Below are 17,329 nucleotides of genomic sequence, written 5' to 3'. Positions count from 1 at the left end.
CAAACACATTTGTAGAAGAGATGTGGTCTCTTTGTTTAAGCCCAGGGGTCCCCAGGGAAATGCTGATGCCATAATCACCTGCGTATGGCTGAGCATTAGGCTCTGCTCGGTAGGTAAACGCACCATGCATGCGTTGTCCGGACGTATCTGGGAACAGCTGTGTCTTGGTGGCTGGATGCATCCTCTGCATTTCAGTGTGGCATCTCAAAGCAATACTGTTGGAGGGAAAAAATTTGAAGTGTAAAATGGAATTAGCAAGTAACGTTTTCTCTGCACCTCCGAGAAGAGATAATAGGGAGAAATCCTTCACTTACATTCCCATCACTGAAAACACAATAAGATTAATTAGGGAAGCTTATTGCAAGGAAGTCTTGCTTAGGAAAAAAAAAAACTACAGAATCACACTGCAGGTAGATCAGCTCAGGGCTGGTTTCAAGAGACAAAGAATAAATCCTGCTCAGCCATAACAGTTAAAAGGAGACACCCAGAATCAGATTGCTGGGGCACAGTGTGTCCACTGTAGGGTGTTACAGTGGTTCCACAGTTCCCCTGCACAACAGAAGGGGCCAAACATCACAACTGAGGGCACCCGTTTCTGAGAACACTGTATCTGTCATTCAGCAAGCCCTCTTATTACAATAAATTACTCAACCAGGAGCATCTCATTTTGTTACAAATAGTGTGCAAACAGAGCGCTATAAGACAGGCAGATCATGTACTTCTGTGAAAAACCAGAGCCATGGTGTGCTCCTTGCGTACGCTGTGTGGCACAGAAGCAGTGCCACCATGGAACTGTCACACACGTAGAGATGCGCATACAGAAGCAACAGTGACATCTCGTGGACAATGCTCAAGTACAAATTTAATAGCTCAGATTTCTCCTGAAGCACTCATCGGTAGCAGACTGATCACTGAGAGATTATGGCAAAGGTGTTTTGCCACAGTGGAAAACCACACTTGACTGAGTGCTGGGACAAGGTTTGGGAACACAGTATCAATACACGGTCACACAGGAGGCATGTGACAACAGGATTTTAGTTAGTATTCGGCTCCAATGTTCCCACTTACTCAGATCTGGTTTGCATCTGTGCTGTTTCAGCATGTAAAAGCCAACTGGAAGATGCCTTTCAGGAGCATGCAGCCTGCAAGTGATAGGACAAGGGGGAGTGGTCTTAAACTGAGACAGGGGAGGTTTAGGTTGGATAGCAGGAGGAAGTTTTTCACACAGAGGGTGGTGAGACCACACTGGAACAGGTTGCCCAAGGAGGCTGTGGATGCCCCATCCCTGGAGGCATTCAAGGCCAGGCTGGATGTGGCTCTGGGCAGCCTGGTCTAGTGATTGGCGACCCTGCACATAGCAGGGGGGTTGAAACTAGATGATCTTTGAGGTCCTTTTCAACGCAGGCCATTCTATGATTTTGTATGATATGCCCAATTCACAGGAGTGGACACAGCCTCACGTGGAGCACAGAGCTTCCACATGCAGCACAGCGATGTCCAGCCCTCCCAGAGCCACACAGAGCCTCTGCTCCCTTCCTGGATGCTTAGTAAAGTCACAGTTTTGGAAGAGCTGCTTCCAGGTTCTGGCTAACCCGGATTCCATTTTCATGCTGTGCCCCTGACTATCTGTATTCTCCAGGACTGCTACTATTTTCAGGCAGCCCATTTGACTTCATTTTTTGGAAAATGAAGATAAATTTTGTTCTTTTACAGTCTCTAAAATGGCAGAGGAAGGCAAAACATATATCAAATACACTGAAGAGCTAACAGTGACTGTAAAAGCTGAACTATGGAAGTACAGAATCAATGATAAACCTCCAAAGTGATAATGCAGCCTGACAAAATGCTTCACATTTTACAGCTCTACCACATCTGTCAATAACCACTTATGACAACTATGTAGATTGAGCAGATATTCACTATTACTTGTGCCCTAGCTAAGTCACCTCAAAGCACCAAAGCTATTCACACATAATACCTACGTAGCTTTAGGTTTAGATTAAGTGTCCAAATTTAGACCCTCTGGACCGCACTAACAATATTAAATTCTTAGAATAAACTGTTCTAATTGCTCTAATTGCAAATTGCTCTGCTTTCTTGCATTAATGTTATTAAGCAAAGCAGTGCCATACTGAATAGGAGATAATCATCCCACTTCAGATTAGCTGGATGTATCAGATTGTGCTTTCAAGCCAGGTCTTAAACTGGAAGCTTTCATTTATTAGAATAATTTATTAGAACTATTCATTTATTAGAATAATTTTTCAGTGACGTGTGATCATCTTTTACAGAAAAGTGAACAAAATAGATCTTGAAGGCATCTGACGTAAGTATGGTGCCTCTCAGGAGGGGGGATAAGAATAGCTTTTGCTGGCCAAGTTTTCAATCCATGATATATGTGAATACCGGAGAGTTCCATACGTTAGCCCACCTTACCAGACTGACGTATTTCAACTGTATTCCTAGCAAGTCGTGTTCCTCATTTACAAGGCAGTTTCTCAGCTCCAATGAGGGGTCTCTTCTCAGACCTTTCAAGAACCAGGAAAGCCCTCTGCCAGCAGAAACCCATTACCCCTGAAAGCAGCAGATACTTTTTCCTCCTAAGTTAGTTCTCAGCACTCTGACTACAAAAACAAAGAGTTCTATTGTGTTTAGCTGAGGCAGAACAACAGCTTTGAAAAATTTCTTCCACAATGGAAAGAAAAAGATAAAGGAAAAAAAAAAAAAAGAAAACAATTGGACCAAGCCCATTAACCATCCCTTCTCCCAAGCATATCTGCTTGCTGTTCTGCCTCTGGCCTATTGCATGTTAGATTTCCCTCTCTGCAGTAACACAGCTGCAGCCAGAAAAGAAATAGCCCGTGTAAAACTACCTGTAAGAAAGATAGAAAGGGATAAAAGAAGAGATGGAGAGAAACACACACCTTATTCACAGTCTTTTAAATAATTTCTTTTAGCTCCTCATCTGAGGGAAGTCTGGAGCATATCTGCATGACTGTAGGCTTCAAGCTAGACACCCCAGAGATACTCTGTTACAAGCCACACTTGTGTCCAGAACACAAAGGATATTAACAGATGCCTTAATGTCATGAGACACTTACCTCATTGCAGTTTCAGTTCTGTAGTTTATTCCTACTTGTTGCTATGGTGCATTCCTCCTCCCAGGTCAGATGTACAGTACAGAGTTCATCAAATCACTATTCTCAACATATTTACATGCTAAACACTCTACAGAAGAAAAATACCTTGTAATCCATTCGGAACAATGAAAATATTTTCCCAGGAAGAATTTATATACACCCCACCTCCTTCTATCAATCCCGTTTTGTCACAACCAGAAACTAAACAGCTCCTCTTCATCTTTCACGTAAGCAGCACTACTGACAGTAAGATTGGTATCTGAAGTCTAACAGAAAATAGAACTTGCCAGAGCCATGGGAAATGCAGCAATGACATTTATTGGAATTTCTCCAGGCATCACATGAAAAATTTGATAAGTAAAACAGAGGATAAAGCATATTCAGCCCATCTTAAAAAAAGATGCATCTGAATAACCTTGATTCTTTCTAATACACACTACTGCCGTTCCTGGGATTGGTTTTATGTATGTACACCAGCTAAAACTCACTTTGAACAGAACAGCAAAAGAACTGCCTTTCCGCTTGGCATTTCCCCACCTGGTACAATACAACACACAAAGTGTGTAAATACTTCGACAGATTCCACATAAATTTATACACAGTGTTAAGACCTCGCACCCCAGCTGTGAAAAGAAAGACCGTTAAGGAAATCAATATTTTTAATCAAGTAAAACACCACGGAAGTAAAAAATAAAATAAAATAAAATAAAATAAAAACCAAGAGACCCCAAACCCTTCAGTTCCGCAGCAGCGTGCAGCAAATCAGCACTGTTGTTCCTCCCTTTTAATCATGTTAAGGATTACATGGAACTGTAATACTTTCTAAGCACTCGCTTTCTAAATTGGACAATCTTACGCATAAAGACACTGCTGGATTTGGCACTTTGCTTCATTGTTTTTGTTTAAAAAAACTGTTTCCTGAAATATAGTATAAATGGTAAGAGATAACGTGAGCCACAGTAACACCCCATTAACAGTTCAGACATGCACTCCAAAATACGTGTCTATACAAATTTATCTAAGATTTCTCCAAAATTCCACTCCAAAATGTTTTCAAATCTAAATACATCTTTTTAAACTGTTATAAAGGTATTTTCTTCCTTGAAACGACCAGAGCTTACCTCACCTTCTGCTCAGAACACACAAATCCGTGACTTTTTTGTTGTTGTTGTTTTTCAAAGGAGACCACAAAGCAGGATTAAAACATGAAAAACCTGAAAAGCATTATTAAACCACACCTGTATTTCAGAATCACCTTTGAAATGTATATTCACTACATGGAAATTGGAAGGTGTATGTCATGTTTGAAACTTGCCTGGTCCTCTCTCAGTGCATTTAACGCTCTACTTCCTGCAATCTGCCTCAATTTTCTCTTCAAATTAAATTTAAAAACAGTTTTCTGGCTCCCATTAAGCTAAGACAAGGCTTCTTGCAATATTTCTTTGGTTAAATGAGAACCTTTTACATGCCTACGTAAGTATCCTGTGGAATTAACATCAGAATAAATACCGCTCCACAGCTTTACTTCCATCCTGCCCATCATCGCTGACCAGTCCCAGGTGGAAACAAGCAGGCTAGGAAGGAGGCATCACTGCTTTTGTGTATAGATACTTATTTTTTTAAGTCTGAGTTACAAAGGCTTGATGATGGTGTGACGCTTTTTTTCAGGTCCAACATGCATGTGGAAGAACACTGCTGACTGATACAGCCCAGGCAGCGAATGGCACTAGAGCTCCTCTTGCATGAACCAGGCCACGATACTTATTCTGCATTACTGGTCTATGAGCAAAAAACATCAGCAGAATTAGAAGAGAGGCACGCATGAGTTCACACAGATTTTCCATGGAAGATGTGAAACATGCTGCTCTTTGGAGGGAAATTACATTCTTTTTTTTGTTGTTGTTCAAGTATTATTCAACATATATATATACTTTTATATATATATATATATATATATATATATATAAAGACACGCTATCTTCATTTCACTACAAGATAAGCACATCCAGAGTGAAATTGTAGTTCACCATTATCTTGGCTTTGAGTACTCAAATTTATCTTTTCCTTTAGGTCAACTCTAAATATACATCTACTCATCGTAATTACATGTGAGAATCCTTTATTTCCCCCTTGTGATTTATTTACATAATCATAAAAAAAAATTAATAGCTTGAATTTGCATACTGAGATTTGAAGGCCCATCTGTAGCTATAAGTGTCCCAGCACTAGTTTTGGATAATAACATTGCCTATTGCTAAGTCCTTTGAAAGCAGCATACTCATCTTTTCATTCCCTTAATATTTGAAGAAATGCTGCCCTACAATACCCTGGTTTATGGCTTATTCCTTATTTTGTTTTATTATTTGGATTGTAGTGTACTTCTTTCAGGAGCAGTTCACAGTCAGACAATGCTTCTGTAGGCAAATACTTAATTATCTGCTCAAGAGTCTTTTGATATGTTATCTTCTCCTGTTCCAGGGACTGAATTGCAGTCTTCATTTTGTTCTCTCGAGTCAAAATAGTCTCCAGGCTGGATTCCAGACTCTGAATTCTAGCATGAGCAACCTGTAAACAATAACATTATCTTTTTAATAAATCAAGATCTTCTGAATAACATTTATTTTTCCTATGGCATGCTGTTTGCTAACAACATCACATAGCTACATAGATGTTTCTAAAAGACATCTATGTAGGCAGGTAATACAAGGGATTTCTACTGTATACCATGCATTGAATCTCCTTACAGATGCCAGGTTAATCTGAAGGACTTAAAGAACCACAGAATCACCAAAGTTGGAGAAGACCCACAGGATCACCCAGTCCAACCATTCACCCATAATCAATAGTTCTCATTAAACCATGTCCCTCAAGACAACGTCCAAATGTTCCTTGAGCACCTCCAGGGTCGGTGACTCCCACCACCTCTGGGCAGCCCATTCCAGTGCCTGACCTCTCTTTCAGAGAAGTAGTATTTCCTAACGTTCAGCCTGAACCTTCTCTGGCACAGCTTGAAGCCATTCCCTCTAGTCCTATCACTAGTTACACAAGAGAAAAGGCCGACCCCCAGCTCACTACAACCTCCCTTCAGGTAGTTATAGGGAGCAATACCGTCTCCCCTGAGCCTCCTCTTCTGAAAGCCTTACACAGGGAAGGAGAGACACAGGCTACAGCAAGTAAGCAACACTTGGGAGTAACAAAGAACTGAAGTTACAGGGGAAAAAAGGGAAATTGAGAGCACTAGAAAAGTGCCTACTGACAGCGAGGGAGCAATGAGAGCCCTATGAAATAAAATTAGCAGGGTGGAGATGAGAGAGGAAGTGAACCTTAAATGGTTCACTTGCAAAGCAGACAGTGTTCCCCCCCCCCTCCAACAAAAGACCTATAGTTTCTCCTGGGAATAAGACACTGAATAGAAATCAGAAACCTTCCACCTCATGCCTGTCCGTAAGAAGTGAGGAAATTCTGACTATTCCCAGGTGAGGGCCAAAGCAAAGAACAACAGTGAAGAAGCTATGCAAACTAAAAGACAAAGACTGTAAGGAACGTATGAAGACATGATAACACAGTCTGGAAGAATAGAAGAACTTACAAGGAGCCTTTCAAATTATTAACTCGTAATTACTCTATGCCCTTGGTGCATTTTCAGAATAGAGAAAAAAGGTCAGGCAGTAGTCAAAACCAACAACAATATAGTAAAAATAATGATAATGAAAAAGTAATCCTTATTTTCAACAACACCAGAAGAGCATAGCACAGCAATCTCAGCCCATAAAAAGAAAAATAACAATGTCCTGATCTTCACTTTTTTTTCCTGCTTCTATTTTCAGGCTTCCTAAGATGAAGGTGCTCTGTGAGAATTTCACAGTGCTTGTTTCAAGTAACAGTTACACCAATAAATGGCCAAGTGATGCAATGATTCTTCTTTTAAGAAAATGCTAGACAATGCACATAAGGAAACCTGAAACAAGTCTTGGCCAGGCTTTTGGAGAAAGGCTGAAGAATAAAGGAGGAAAAGAAGCCTTTTTAAAGCGTGACTGAATCAAGCAAGGTCTCAAGGGCACACAGCTGTATTCAAGTCTGCTACAAGAGGCCACCTTCCAAATCAAGAGTATGACCAGGAGCTTCATCAGACAGAAACAGAAAAGATACTGCCTACAAAGACCTGGAGAAAGCAAGCCTACTCAACTATGGGTTATTTCTTAAAACTTCTCAGTACAGAAGCAAGGTGATGAAGGGACAGAACCGTTTTTGTTTTCAGCAAGATGCATAAAATTTATCCAACGACTTTTATGTGAAGTGTAGAAATATTTTTAAGAAAAAAAGAAATCTAAAACAAGAAGAAAGAATATAAGGAACAACAAACAAGTAAAAAATGCCTAACAGAAGCAAATCACTGTAATTGAGAAGCAAATCATTGTAATACTTAGCTGCATAAGGTCTTAAAATTAGAATACTTCCACTACAGTTAAAAAAAAGAAGACACTTTGCTATCAGCTGAGCCACAGGAATGACTTTTCCACAAGTTTGCGATCTTTAGTCATTTACCTGTAGTTTCTCCAACAAATCCATGTTTTGCCTTTTCAGGTGGTTGTTTGCCCTCTCCAGCTTCTCCAGGGGTTCACCGTCATCACAGAGATTCACATTTTCCTGCAGTTCATCCTGCAGAACATGGTACTCTACTTCATAGGCATGCAGCTGTTTTGAAATATCCATCTCAAATACCTGCCATGAGATAAAAGAATTTTTAACTACATCAGAGAGAGAGCACATTTATTCTATTTGAAAGTTTGTCTAAGAGAAAACTTTGATTATTCTAATTTTTTTTCCTGTACCTTTCAAAAATAAACTTTTTAAAGCAAGAATATTTTAGCATACAGACTTAAGAATAAATCTGATCACTACAATGTTGCCAAATATCACCTCTCGCTATCCAATCTTATCATCTTTTGTGCAGGAGTGCTAAGTTGGAGACGGCTTTTTATTTATTTTTTTAATTGAAGACAAAAGGGTGATCCAAGACAACCATCAGGGTCATACGACCCCTTACTATTAGTATACCTAGTCACAGCATCTCAGCTTCTGAAAGTTGCCAGATACTTTATACTGGGAAGGATGACTACATCAATTCTGTTCCTTATTACAGAAGTCACAAGCATTTCACAAATAGAAGACACGTGGATCCCCCAACATGTTTTGCTCTACATTCTCTACTCTTCAGGGTATTTACAATGAGACAGAACGGAGAAGCGTTCATTCTAGGTAAATGCCCTTTTCCTCTGCTGACTACCCTGCCAACTCTTTATCTGTGCATTATGTGACATATCTTTCATTATCCTGCATTTTTCTTTAATTATCTGCAATAACAAAGGTCCTGAGAATGACAACTTTAAGATAGCCAAATGACTCCACCTGCAGCAGCCCAGGTAGGAGTGATACGATGCAAGCAGTGGGCACATGAATGCAGATCTAGAAGGCTGACCAGCATGGGACCACACCACAGGCAGGCAAGTGACCTTCATCTCAGAGCTACGCTGACCCACGTTATAAATGCACCCATTTCCACTCAAGCACCATAAACTGTTATTTACTTGATCAGATATGGGTCTGCACAAAGCCACTTCTACCATTCTCATCATAGCAAGGTTGCTCTGCAATGCACACAGACAGCAGGACAGAGATTTATTTTCCACAGTATCAAAAACATTGTACTACTATCTCTACCATTGCCAGAATTACTGAGGTGTGAAGGTAGACACCAAAGTGCCTGACACAGGTTCAGCATTGCTATTACAGTCAATACAAAGAGGAAGTGAAGATTTAAATGACATCAGCAAGTGACTTAACTGACAGCACTTGAATCATTCCAGTGTTAACTGAGCCTCAGGAATGTACCAGTATTAACTGAACTCCTGCATGGAGAGATGGTTTTCTAGAGCTCTTCTGTTATCTCTAGTTGCCACATGAAGCGGGAAAACTGCTCACCCATTCCTAGCTCAGGTACTAGACTGAGATTCACGTTCAAAATGAATCCATTGCATTTCACACCAAAAGGGACATCCTGGGAAGACTTCTACATACTCTGTAGGAATTCCTTAGGCACAGACTTCTAAAAGTATACTAAATTGAAACAGAAGTAGAAAGAAAAACAACCTTACCTGGGTAATAATCTTTTCCATTTGAGGTTGAGTCATGTCTGGAATAGTGGTTTTAAGAAAATCAACAATATTCTCAAAACTCTCACATCCCATTATAGCTGTCTCTTGACTGCTAAGTAGACTCAGTGCTACTTTAAATATGACTTCTGTTCCTTGAAGAAAAATAATGTCTAAAAAAGAAAATATTTGAAATTCCTTGAAAATGAGTGTTTTTTTTGTTTTATTATTTTATTTTAAAGCAAACATACTGCAGATTTATTTAGTTCAGAAGTGCAACCTGTCTTACTTCAGCACTAGGCTAAACCATATACAAGCATTTCCTATCATTTTGCAAGTGACATGCTTTCTATGTCTACAGTAGTTGTCTGCAATATACATTTCATTACTATTTACTCAGTTACAGACTGTTACCTAACTGTTAACTGATTTTAAATGCATCTGTGACTGAAAAACAATTGGGAAGAGGATCACATCACAGCATATTGATGTTTTGCCATTTTCTATATGCAGAAGCTAGTCACAGAATTGTTCAAGTTGGAAGGGACCTTTAAAGGTCATCTAGTCCAACTCCCCTGCGATGAACAGGGATACCTACAGCTACATCAGGTTCATCAGAACCCTGTCCAGAAACCCTGACCTTGGGTGTCTCCAGGGATGGGGCATCCACCACCTCTCTGGGCAACCTGTTCTAGTGCATCACCACCCTTTTTATAAAAAGAAACCTTTTCCTTATGTCCAGTCTAAACCTCCCCTATTCTAGTTTGAAACCGTTTCCCCTTGTTCTATCGCAACAGACACCCTTCTATAGAGTCTGTCCTCTTCTTTCTTATAGCTCCCCTTTAGAACACTGACTGGCTGCTATCAGGTCACCGCAGAGTACCCGACAGTCCTTAAAAATGATCATGAGATTTCCACTACCAACCATACCTTTCTCAAAATCCCTCTTAGTCATCACATTAGCTATAATTTAAGCTTCAAACCTTTATTTTGAGGTAATTATATAATAATTGCATGGGTGTGAGGGGAAAGTCCAGGCCCAGCACAAGTCAACTGAGACACACTGCACAGAAATTAGAAATCTGATAACTAAAAGCTCAGTATCAGCAAAGGAGTAGAGGCTATTGAGATGAACACAACACATGAGCAGCCCAAATAAGCCTCCTGTGCTCTTGGGCTTTGTCACACCACCAAGGGTAGGGCTATGCTGCTGAACATTTAACCAGCACAAGTACATTCTATAAGTATATAATTTGTAATTGGTAGACTTTAGCCATCTGTTATCAGTATGTGACAACTGCGTGTAAGACAATGAAGAGAATCATAGAATGGCCTGGGTTGAAAAGGACCACAAGGCTCATCTAGTTTCAACCCCTCTGCTATATGCAGGGTCGCCAACCACTAGACCAGGCTGCCCAGAGCCACATCCAGCCTGGCCGTGAATGCCTCCAGGGATGAAGAGGCAGGAATCCAAAGCACTAGGAAGTAAAACAGCATGTTGGCTTCTCAATTTTTAAATAAAAACATGCCTTGCTCAGGTCATTTAACAGAGTAATAAACACTGACCCTTCACATCCCTAAAGAATTAGTTTTCCAAATTAGATGCCCACTGAAACTGTGGTAAAAAAACCAACAACATAACAATCAAAAAGCACCACACTTTTGTCCCGAAAAACAGAATCAAAAAGGAAACACACACAAAAATGCTTGAGTGTCCAGGAATTTGATAATCCTACTGGAAAGGACATGAATCAGGAACATGAATACTACTGAAAAACAGACAGAGAAATCAGTTGCTTACCCAAAGAGTAGTCAGAAAGCAATTGCTGCAAAAAGGAAAAAAAAAAAAAAAATCCCACAACTCTAGAGTACAAAAATTAACATATCAAAACAAAGTAAATAGACAAGAAAATCCTTGCAAAACAAGTAAAAAAAAGAGAAAAAAAACTTCTAATAATAAAACATGAGAAAAAAGATATACATTCCTTAAGAGAACAGAAAAATGAAAATCAAATGGAAAGGTGTCTGTTTTAAAAGGAAGTATATATTTGTTGCATATTTGCACATACTGATTTTTACACATGGAACAAAACAAAATAAAATGCTGCATTAGTAGGGATTTGATTAAGGTGGCAGTTCTTACTGACATTAAAAGAATATAAAACCAAGTACTTATGCTGACATTGTGAAAATTACAAGGCATAACCAATATTTAAACTTCTGTACCAGACATTATCTGAAGGATATTGTGGAAAACTATCTAAACAGAGCAAGAGGCACACTACAACGTTTCAATGTAAACGAATACTTAAACCATCCTATAAGTTCAAATTAATTTGAATTGTTACTAGAAAGAACTGTGCAGAAGTTCTTCAGAAATACACTCTTGAAAACCAACATGTTCTTTTTCTTCTTTGCTGCGCTGAACTTCAATCTGCAAGTTTCATGAGACAAACTTTTCTATAGATGCCATGGTTTTATGATTTTTGGTTACCGGTATTCCACATCACAACATCAAGTAGTTCACTGGGAGTTAAAATGTTAATACTCCAGGTCTGGGTACCTGTCTCAGAAGAGAAGAACTACTACATTCCCCAGAAGACTGTTCGCTGTTCTGTTATCATTTCTGCTCAGGGGGAACAGATATAAGGCCTTGGTAGGTCACCTGACAGGCTCTTTTCCCTTTTTTGGCTCTCCTCCCTGCTGCTCGACCTGACTGCGTGTCTCACCTCAGCGTTATGGTGAGGCCTTTCCACCTTTCGGACACTCTCTCTCATTATATTTGATTTATTTGCTTCATTTCTAATTATATTGTATTATAGTGTGCTATCTTGCATTCCAAGACCACATTTAGTAAATTAGTCTTTCTCCTCAGATCGTTGCCGCTGTTTTTAATTATTTTGGGGTTCCCTGTTTCCCCTTTCTGGAGGCACGGATTTGAGAATCCCTCCAGCCTGCTAGTCACAGAACTGGGCTGAAACTGTTGACAATAGACTTGACTAAACACTTTATGCACAAAATGCATTCACTGCAGGCTTTCTTCTATTCGCGCTTCAGAACTCAAATCCTGACTAATAACAGAAGACATAATTCATTGCTCATGTCTGATATTTCAAAGAATACATTTGGTTTTCCTCTTTGAAATGGAGCTGACATCCTAGTATGAGGAGTACTGCTACTTGCCACCCACAACAGTCATCCCAAACATCACTAGTATGTAGAAAACAATTCCCTCCGAGTTTCAAAACACAATGGACGATATCATTCTGTTTACTTTTCCAAGAGAATAACCTTTCTTACCAAATACTCTGGCTACAAATCCCAATGGAAACTGAGATGCAAACAGCGTAAGAAACCACGGTGCAGCATAAAGACTGGGGCTGATTTCATTTTCTTCAAGATGATTATAGAGGTCTCTGTGGTAATCGTGAAGAAGCCTTGACAGCTGATACATCTGAATCTACAGTGCATCAGGGGAGCGAGGGAAAGGGAAGTGGAGAAAGACAAGTTCAGCTTTACCATTCATATTTCACTCAAGAGAGATAAACTTCAGTACAGATGGCACTGTAAAATGAAGCTTAATTGCTGCTTAGGGCCTCAGGTGATATCTACCCATATCTAAACAACTCAGTCCTAATGAATTAAAACCAACACAGTCATCAATAACAATGAACAGTTTGAACCTCATTATTAATTAAAGAAGTATCATTTCAGTTCAGATTCATAGACTTCAAGGAAGAAGAGAACATAGTGATCTAATTGAATCAACACACCAGAATTGCCATCTTGGATCAATGAAAGTAAAAGTAATGTAAAATCACCAACACATCAAAACTCTTAGTTGCAGAATCAAACTATTTCTGGTTGAATTTACCCATTTCAGCTTTCATCCTTTGAAGCTTGGCCATATTTTTGCTGCGCTTAAGACTCCTATGCTACAGTCATTGCTTTGGACAGCTTCTGTACCCACACAATACATTAGATGAGTCCATAGAGATGTACCAGGTACGTATTTCCCAGCACACCTCCCTCATATCATCAGTCCAGAGAAATTTAAGATATTGATTCAAGAAAGTGCTGCTATATAACCTCCCAAAGGGTGCAAAGCAAAGCTGTTAAAAGTTGCTATTCCATGCTAAAAATAGCACTCTGTGGAAAACTATTTCATTGTGATTTTGATTTTGTACTGATTTTAGATTCCACAGTAAGTTGCTCTTAAAAAGCAGAAAAGAAGAAGCAGATAGATATTTTTTACTTGCTAGGTGCAATTCTGCTCTCATCAGTGTCTTGTGCTTAATGTTACTCTATTCCTTGAGAAGAAAATGACTTAGTGGATCTAGTTGCTTTCCTACTTATAGTCATTGTGACTATTCTCTATCACAAACTGACTGCACTTGAAACTATCAATCAGCATCCACAGATAGACCGCTTCTCATTCAAGCAAGTTTCCTAGATTTGTGCATGCATTTGAATCCTCGCTTTAAGTGGTAAGGATGCTAATTAAACACAGTCTGAATAGCGTCAATACAAAACAGTTTTATATGGGAAATTTTTAAGTAACATCACAGAGGCAGTAAACCAGTTATAGAGTGGGGTTGTTATGAAATAACATTCTAGATTACTGCTTTTCCCTGAAAACCTGAAAATTAAGAAGTCAAGTAAGAATTCTTATCCTAAAGAAACATTCAACACTTTTCTTCATGTTGCATGTAAGCTTGCATGCATTCTGGTACTGTATTTGCAAAAGAATTTGCAAGTGTTCTAATCATACTAAAAAACAGAACAAAGGATTAGGCTTTAATGAGACTCTTTAAGTCATCTTCTATAGTTTGTTTTCAGCAGTCTGAACTTGAACTTTTAACAGCCTAAGAGCAAACGGTGTGGGAAGAGATGTCTGATCATCTAAAGGGCAAGCAGGGCTACATGTGGTAAACCCTCTCAAAATTAGAAAACTTTCTTCTTAAGAGTTTCCGATGAAGAAAGTTTCAAACTTACACAAATCAAAAAAGTGAAATCTTAAACATCTGACCACTCTCGAAGCATCTTGAAGTCTACTACTGCAGCATAACATATAAACATTAAGAGGGCATCTCCCTAGGGAAAAAGTTTACATAGATCTGAAAGATTTCCTGTTTCCTTCCTAAGCAGTCTTGAGTATCTGTAGATTGCTAGCATAAAGACTAGACAAGTCACCTCATTTTATTACTAAGCTAAACGATTCATAATTTGTCTGTTTTTTTCTCTGTGTTGGGATTTGCAGGGAGAAGATGACAACGAGAGAAAAGGAGCAGTATGAAACCACGTGAGAATGGCCTACGGAGTACACAGACTAGCCACTGGGTGTCACTATTGACTTGACCTAGACTTTTTGTAACTCCCAAGTCTTTATGAATTGAAGAAAAACAAAATCAAATTTATCTTTAAGCTCTGTCTGTACAGACGCAAGCAGAGAAAAGCAGACTTTCCAACAGGAGATCATAGGAATGTGTGACAAGGAAAGTCTGCAAGTTTCAGACTTTTTTGTTTGCAAATGGGTTTAACAGAAATGTTTTTATGCACCTAACTACCTCCATAACAGCATTAGGAAGATCCATAAGTCCCTGGAGAACGTGAGCAACCTCGGAGAGCTCAGAACACATTTAAAACTCTGTTTGCTTTATGAGAAGGTCTGACTTACCTGTAGTGACATCATGTCTGGCCTGTACTGTTTACGGAAGCCAAGGTCATACATGAGGAACTTCAACATTTCAAAAGCCTGTTCCTCGCTCATATGTAGAAGCAGCACTCCAGCTACAAAGCTTATACCTTGACAGTAACCCACTTCCTTGTCCAGCAAAGAGTAAGCTTTCAGGAGATTAAAGAGTGATAGCTGTCCTGCTCCCAGCTGGGTAGAAAAGTAAGGATGCGTAGGGAATGTCCGTCCTGAGGAAAAGAGAGGGAAATAGTTGATACTCAATTCCTCTAATAAAACCCAGATCCCTTAGACAACAGCCTTCCTCTCTTTCCATAGATCTCTTCCCTCTGCTTATGTATGCAGGTTGATTTGAGTAAAAGCAATCCATATTTTACCACTGGCTTCAGACTGTATCCACTGAACTTATTTCATATTCTCTTTTCCTGCACATAACTTGCAGAAATGACTGCTCAGTTCCTCTTTTCAGACAGACGTAGAAGAGTGTAAATAAGAATAACATAACCTAAGAAATGACCTACTAAGAGGACACTAAGTAGCACATGTAGAACATATCCTCACAGTACAGAAAATTGTACTTATACAGCAGCATCCATCTCCAGCAACAGCTTCCATTAAGATCAGTGTATTTACTCTCAGACACACGGGGAACATCAAGAAAATCTCCCAGCTACCAACGGACATACCTAGATCTACAAGGATGGCATGCTGCTGAGCTGTCAGTTGTTTCAGAAGTTCTTTGTAAGAGACATCAGGAGGCTGCTGCTTGTTTGGCAGCCTGTGTCTGACTCGATGTTGAACAGCCAAAAATTGCCAAATTTCTCCTCGACGACTTTTCGGTACGCCTGCAGGTCAGTCAGAACACAAGAGGCTTAAGCTAGGGCATGACTTTTGTGCTGTAACATGCAAGAATTTGCTTTATGAAGTCTTACCTTAACCAGCCCAGAGGATCCCTAACACCTTCAGAAGTTGTTCACTACATAATGCATTGTCTCAGCTCAGTCCCACTAACTAAGCATTAACTACAAAGTTATGGTAATTGAACTGAGCAATTTCATTAGGCAACTGAGGTACAGATATCACTTAGTTTGCCACCTCCGGGCCGTTAGCCTCCAGCAGGAAGAGATGCACAATTCCATCCAGAACAAGATAAAGAGCTACTTTTAGTACTATGACTATATATCCTACAATCACAGAATGGCTTGGGTTGGAAGGAACCTCAAGGATTATCAAGTTCCAACTTCCCAGCCACAGGAAGGGCTGCCAGCTGCTAGATCAAGTACTAGATCTGATTGCCCAGGGCCCCATCCAACCTGGCCTTCAACACTTCCAGGTGTGGGGCACCCACAACTTCCCTGGGCAACGTGTTCCAGCAGCTCACCACTCTCTCAGTAAAAAACTTTCCCCTGATGTCTAATCTAAATCTCCCCTCCTTTAGTTTAAAACTATTCCCCCTTGTCCTGTCACTATCTACCTGTATAAAAAGTTGATTCCCCTCCTGTTTATAAATTCCCTTTAAATACTGGAAGGCTACAACAAGGTCTCCCTGCAAACTTCTCTTTTCCAGGCTGAACAAACTCATCTTCATCTTCATTAGATCTTCATGGCCCTTCTCTAAGACTCTCCAAAAGCTCCACATCTTTCAGACATAACACCACCTACTTTCAGTTTGACAGCCATAGGATGTGGAGGTATGTGCAGTTTTTTTCATGATTTTCTGCTACCGAAACCAGGGTACTGCTGGTGTATTTCTTTTAGTATAAAAGGGCAACAACAACAAAGATCCCCAGACTTGATAGCTAAAAGCCATCCCGTGTAAATACCTTCTTTCAAAATGCCATGAATATCTTCCATGTCACATCGGATTTTGGCTCTGCAGTTAAGTAATTTCTTATCCCAAACGTTTATGACATCTTTCTGACATGTACCAACTTCATCATAGTCCAGTTTGACTTTTCTTGATTGGAGCTCATCCCTGCTTGCTAGAGCACAGAGCATTTAAAAAAAAAAAAAAAGAGGAGAGATCATGGAGAAACTGTAACATCAGATAATTATACCAGACATCAAAAATCCAGTTGGATATGTCTATCTGCTAATCTGACTAGAGATAAATAAACTTTTTACAATCCATCTGTTAATAGTTGAGATGGGGCCAATCCTCTGACAAAGTGCTGCAGGTAGCAATTTAGCTTCTATTACTGAGTCTCGAACGTCAGTAATTCACGAGATACATGAAGACGTTTTTTAAGGCTTGGGGCAAGAAGAAAAACCTGCTCAACACATCGCACTGCAAAAACACCTTTGATGATTTTTTTCATTTATACCTAACATCAGAATGGTTTTAG

The 17,329-nt window shown here is 39.6% G+C and overlaps 1 protein-coding gene across 3 annotated transcripts in view; it reads right to left on the bottom strand.

Moving 5' to 3' along the window:
• Positions 1–3,442: 3,442 nt before the first annotated feature.
• The window catches only part of TBC1D4 (TBC1 domain family member 4), a 107,354-nt gene continuing 93,467 nt past the window's right edge, over positions 3,443–17,329 (bottom strand). For all 3 annotated transcript variants that reach the window (XM_015277031.4, XM_015277035.4, XM_015277042.4), the window contains 7 exons: positions 16,808–16,966; positions 15,671–15,829; positions 14,970–15,214; positions 12,593–12,752; positions 9,296–9,465; positions 7,686–7,862; positions 3,443–5,705 (listed from right to left, as the gene is read on the bottom strand). In XM_015277031.4, the coding sequence (XP_015132517.2) occupies positions 5,487–5,705; positions 7,686–7,862; positions 9,296–9,465; positions 12,593–12,752; positions 14,970–15,214; positions 15,671–15,829; positions 16,808–16,966 (1,289 nt within the window). In that variant the 3' untranslated portion in view covers positions 3,443–5,486. The remainder of the gene's footprint in view (positions 5,706–7,685; positions 7,863–9,295; positions 9,466–12,592; positions 12,753–14,969; positions 15,215–15,670; positions 15,830–16,807; positions 16,967–17,329) is intronic.

This window comes from Gallus gallus, chromosome 1, assembly GCF_016699485.2.
Source record: "Gallus gallus isolate bGalGal1 chromosome 1, bGalGal1.mat.broiler.GRCg7b, whole genome shotgun sequence".
In the NCBI taxonomy this organism is placed as follows: domain Eukaryota; kingdom Metazoa; phylum Chordata; class Aves; order Galliformes; family Phasianidae; genus Gallus; species Gallus gallus.
Note: the sequence above shows the minus strand (reverse complement) of the source record. Positions and strands in the feature narration are given on the sequence as shown.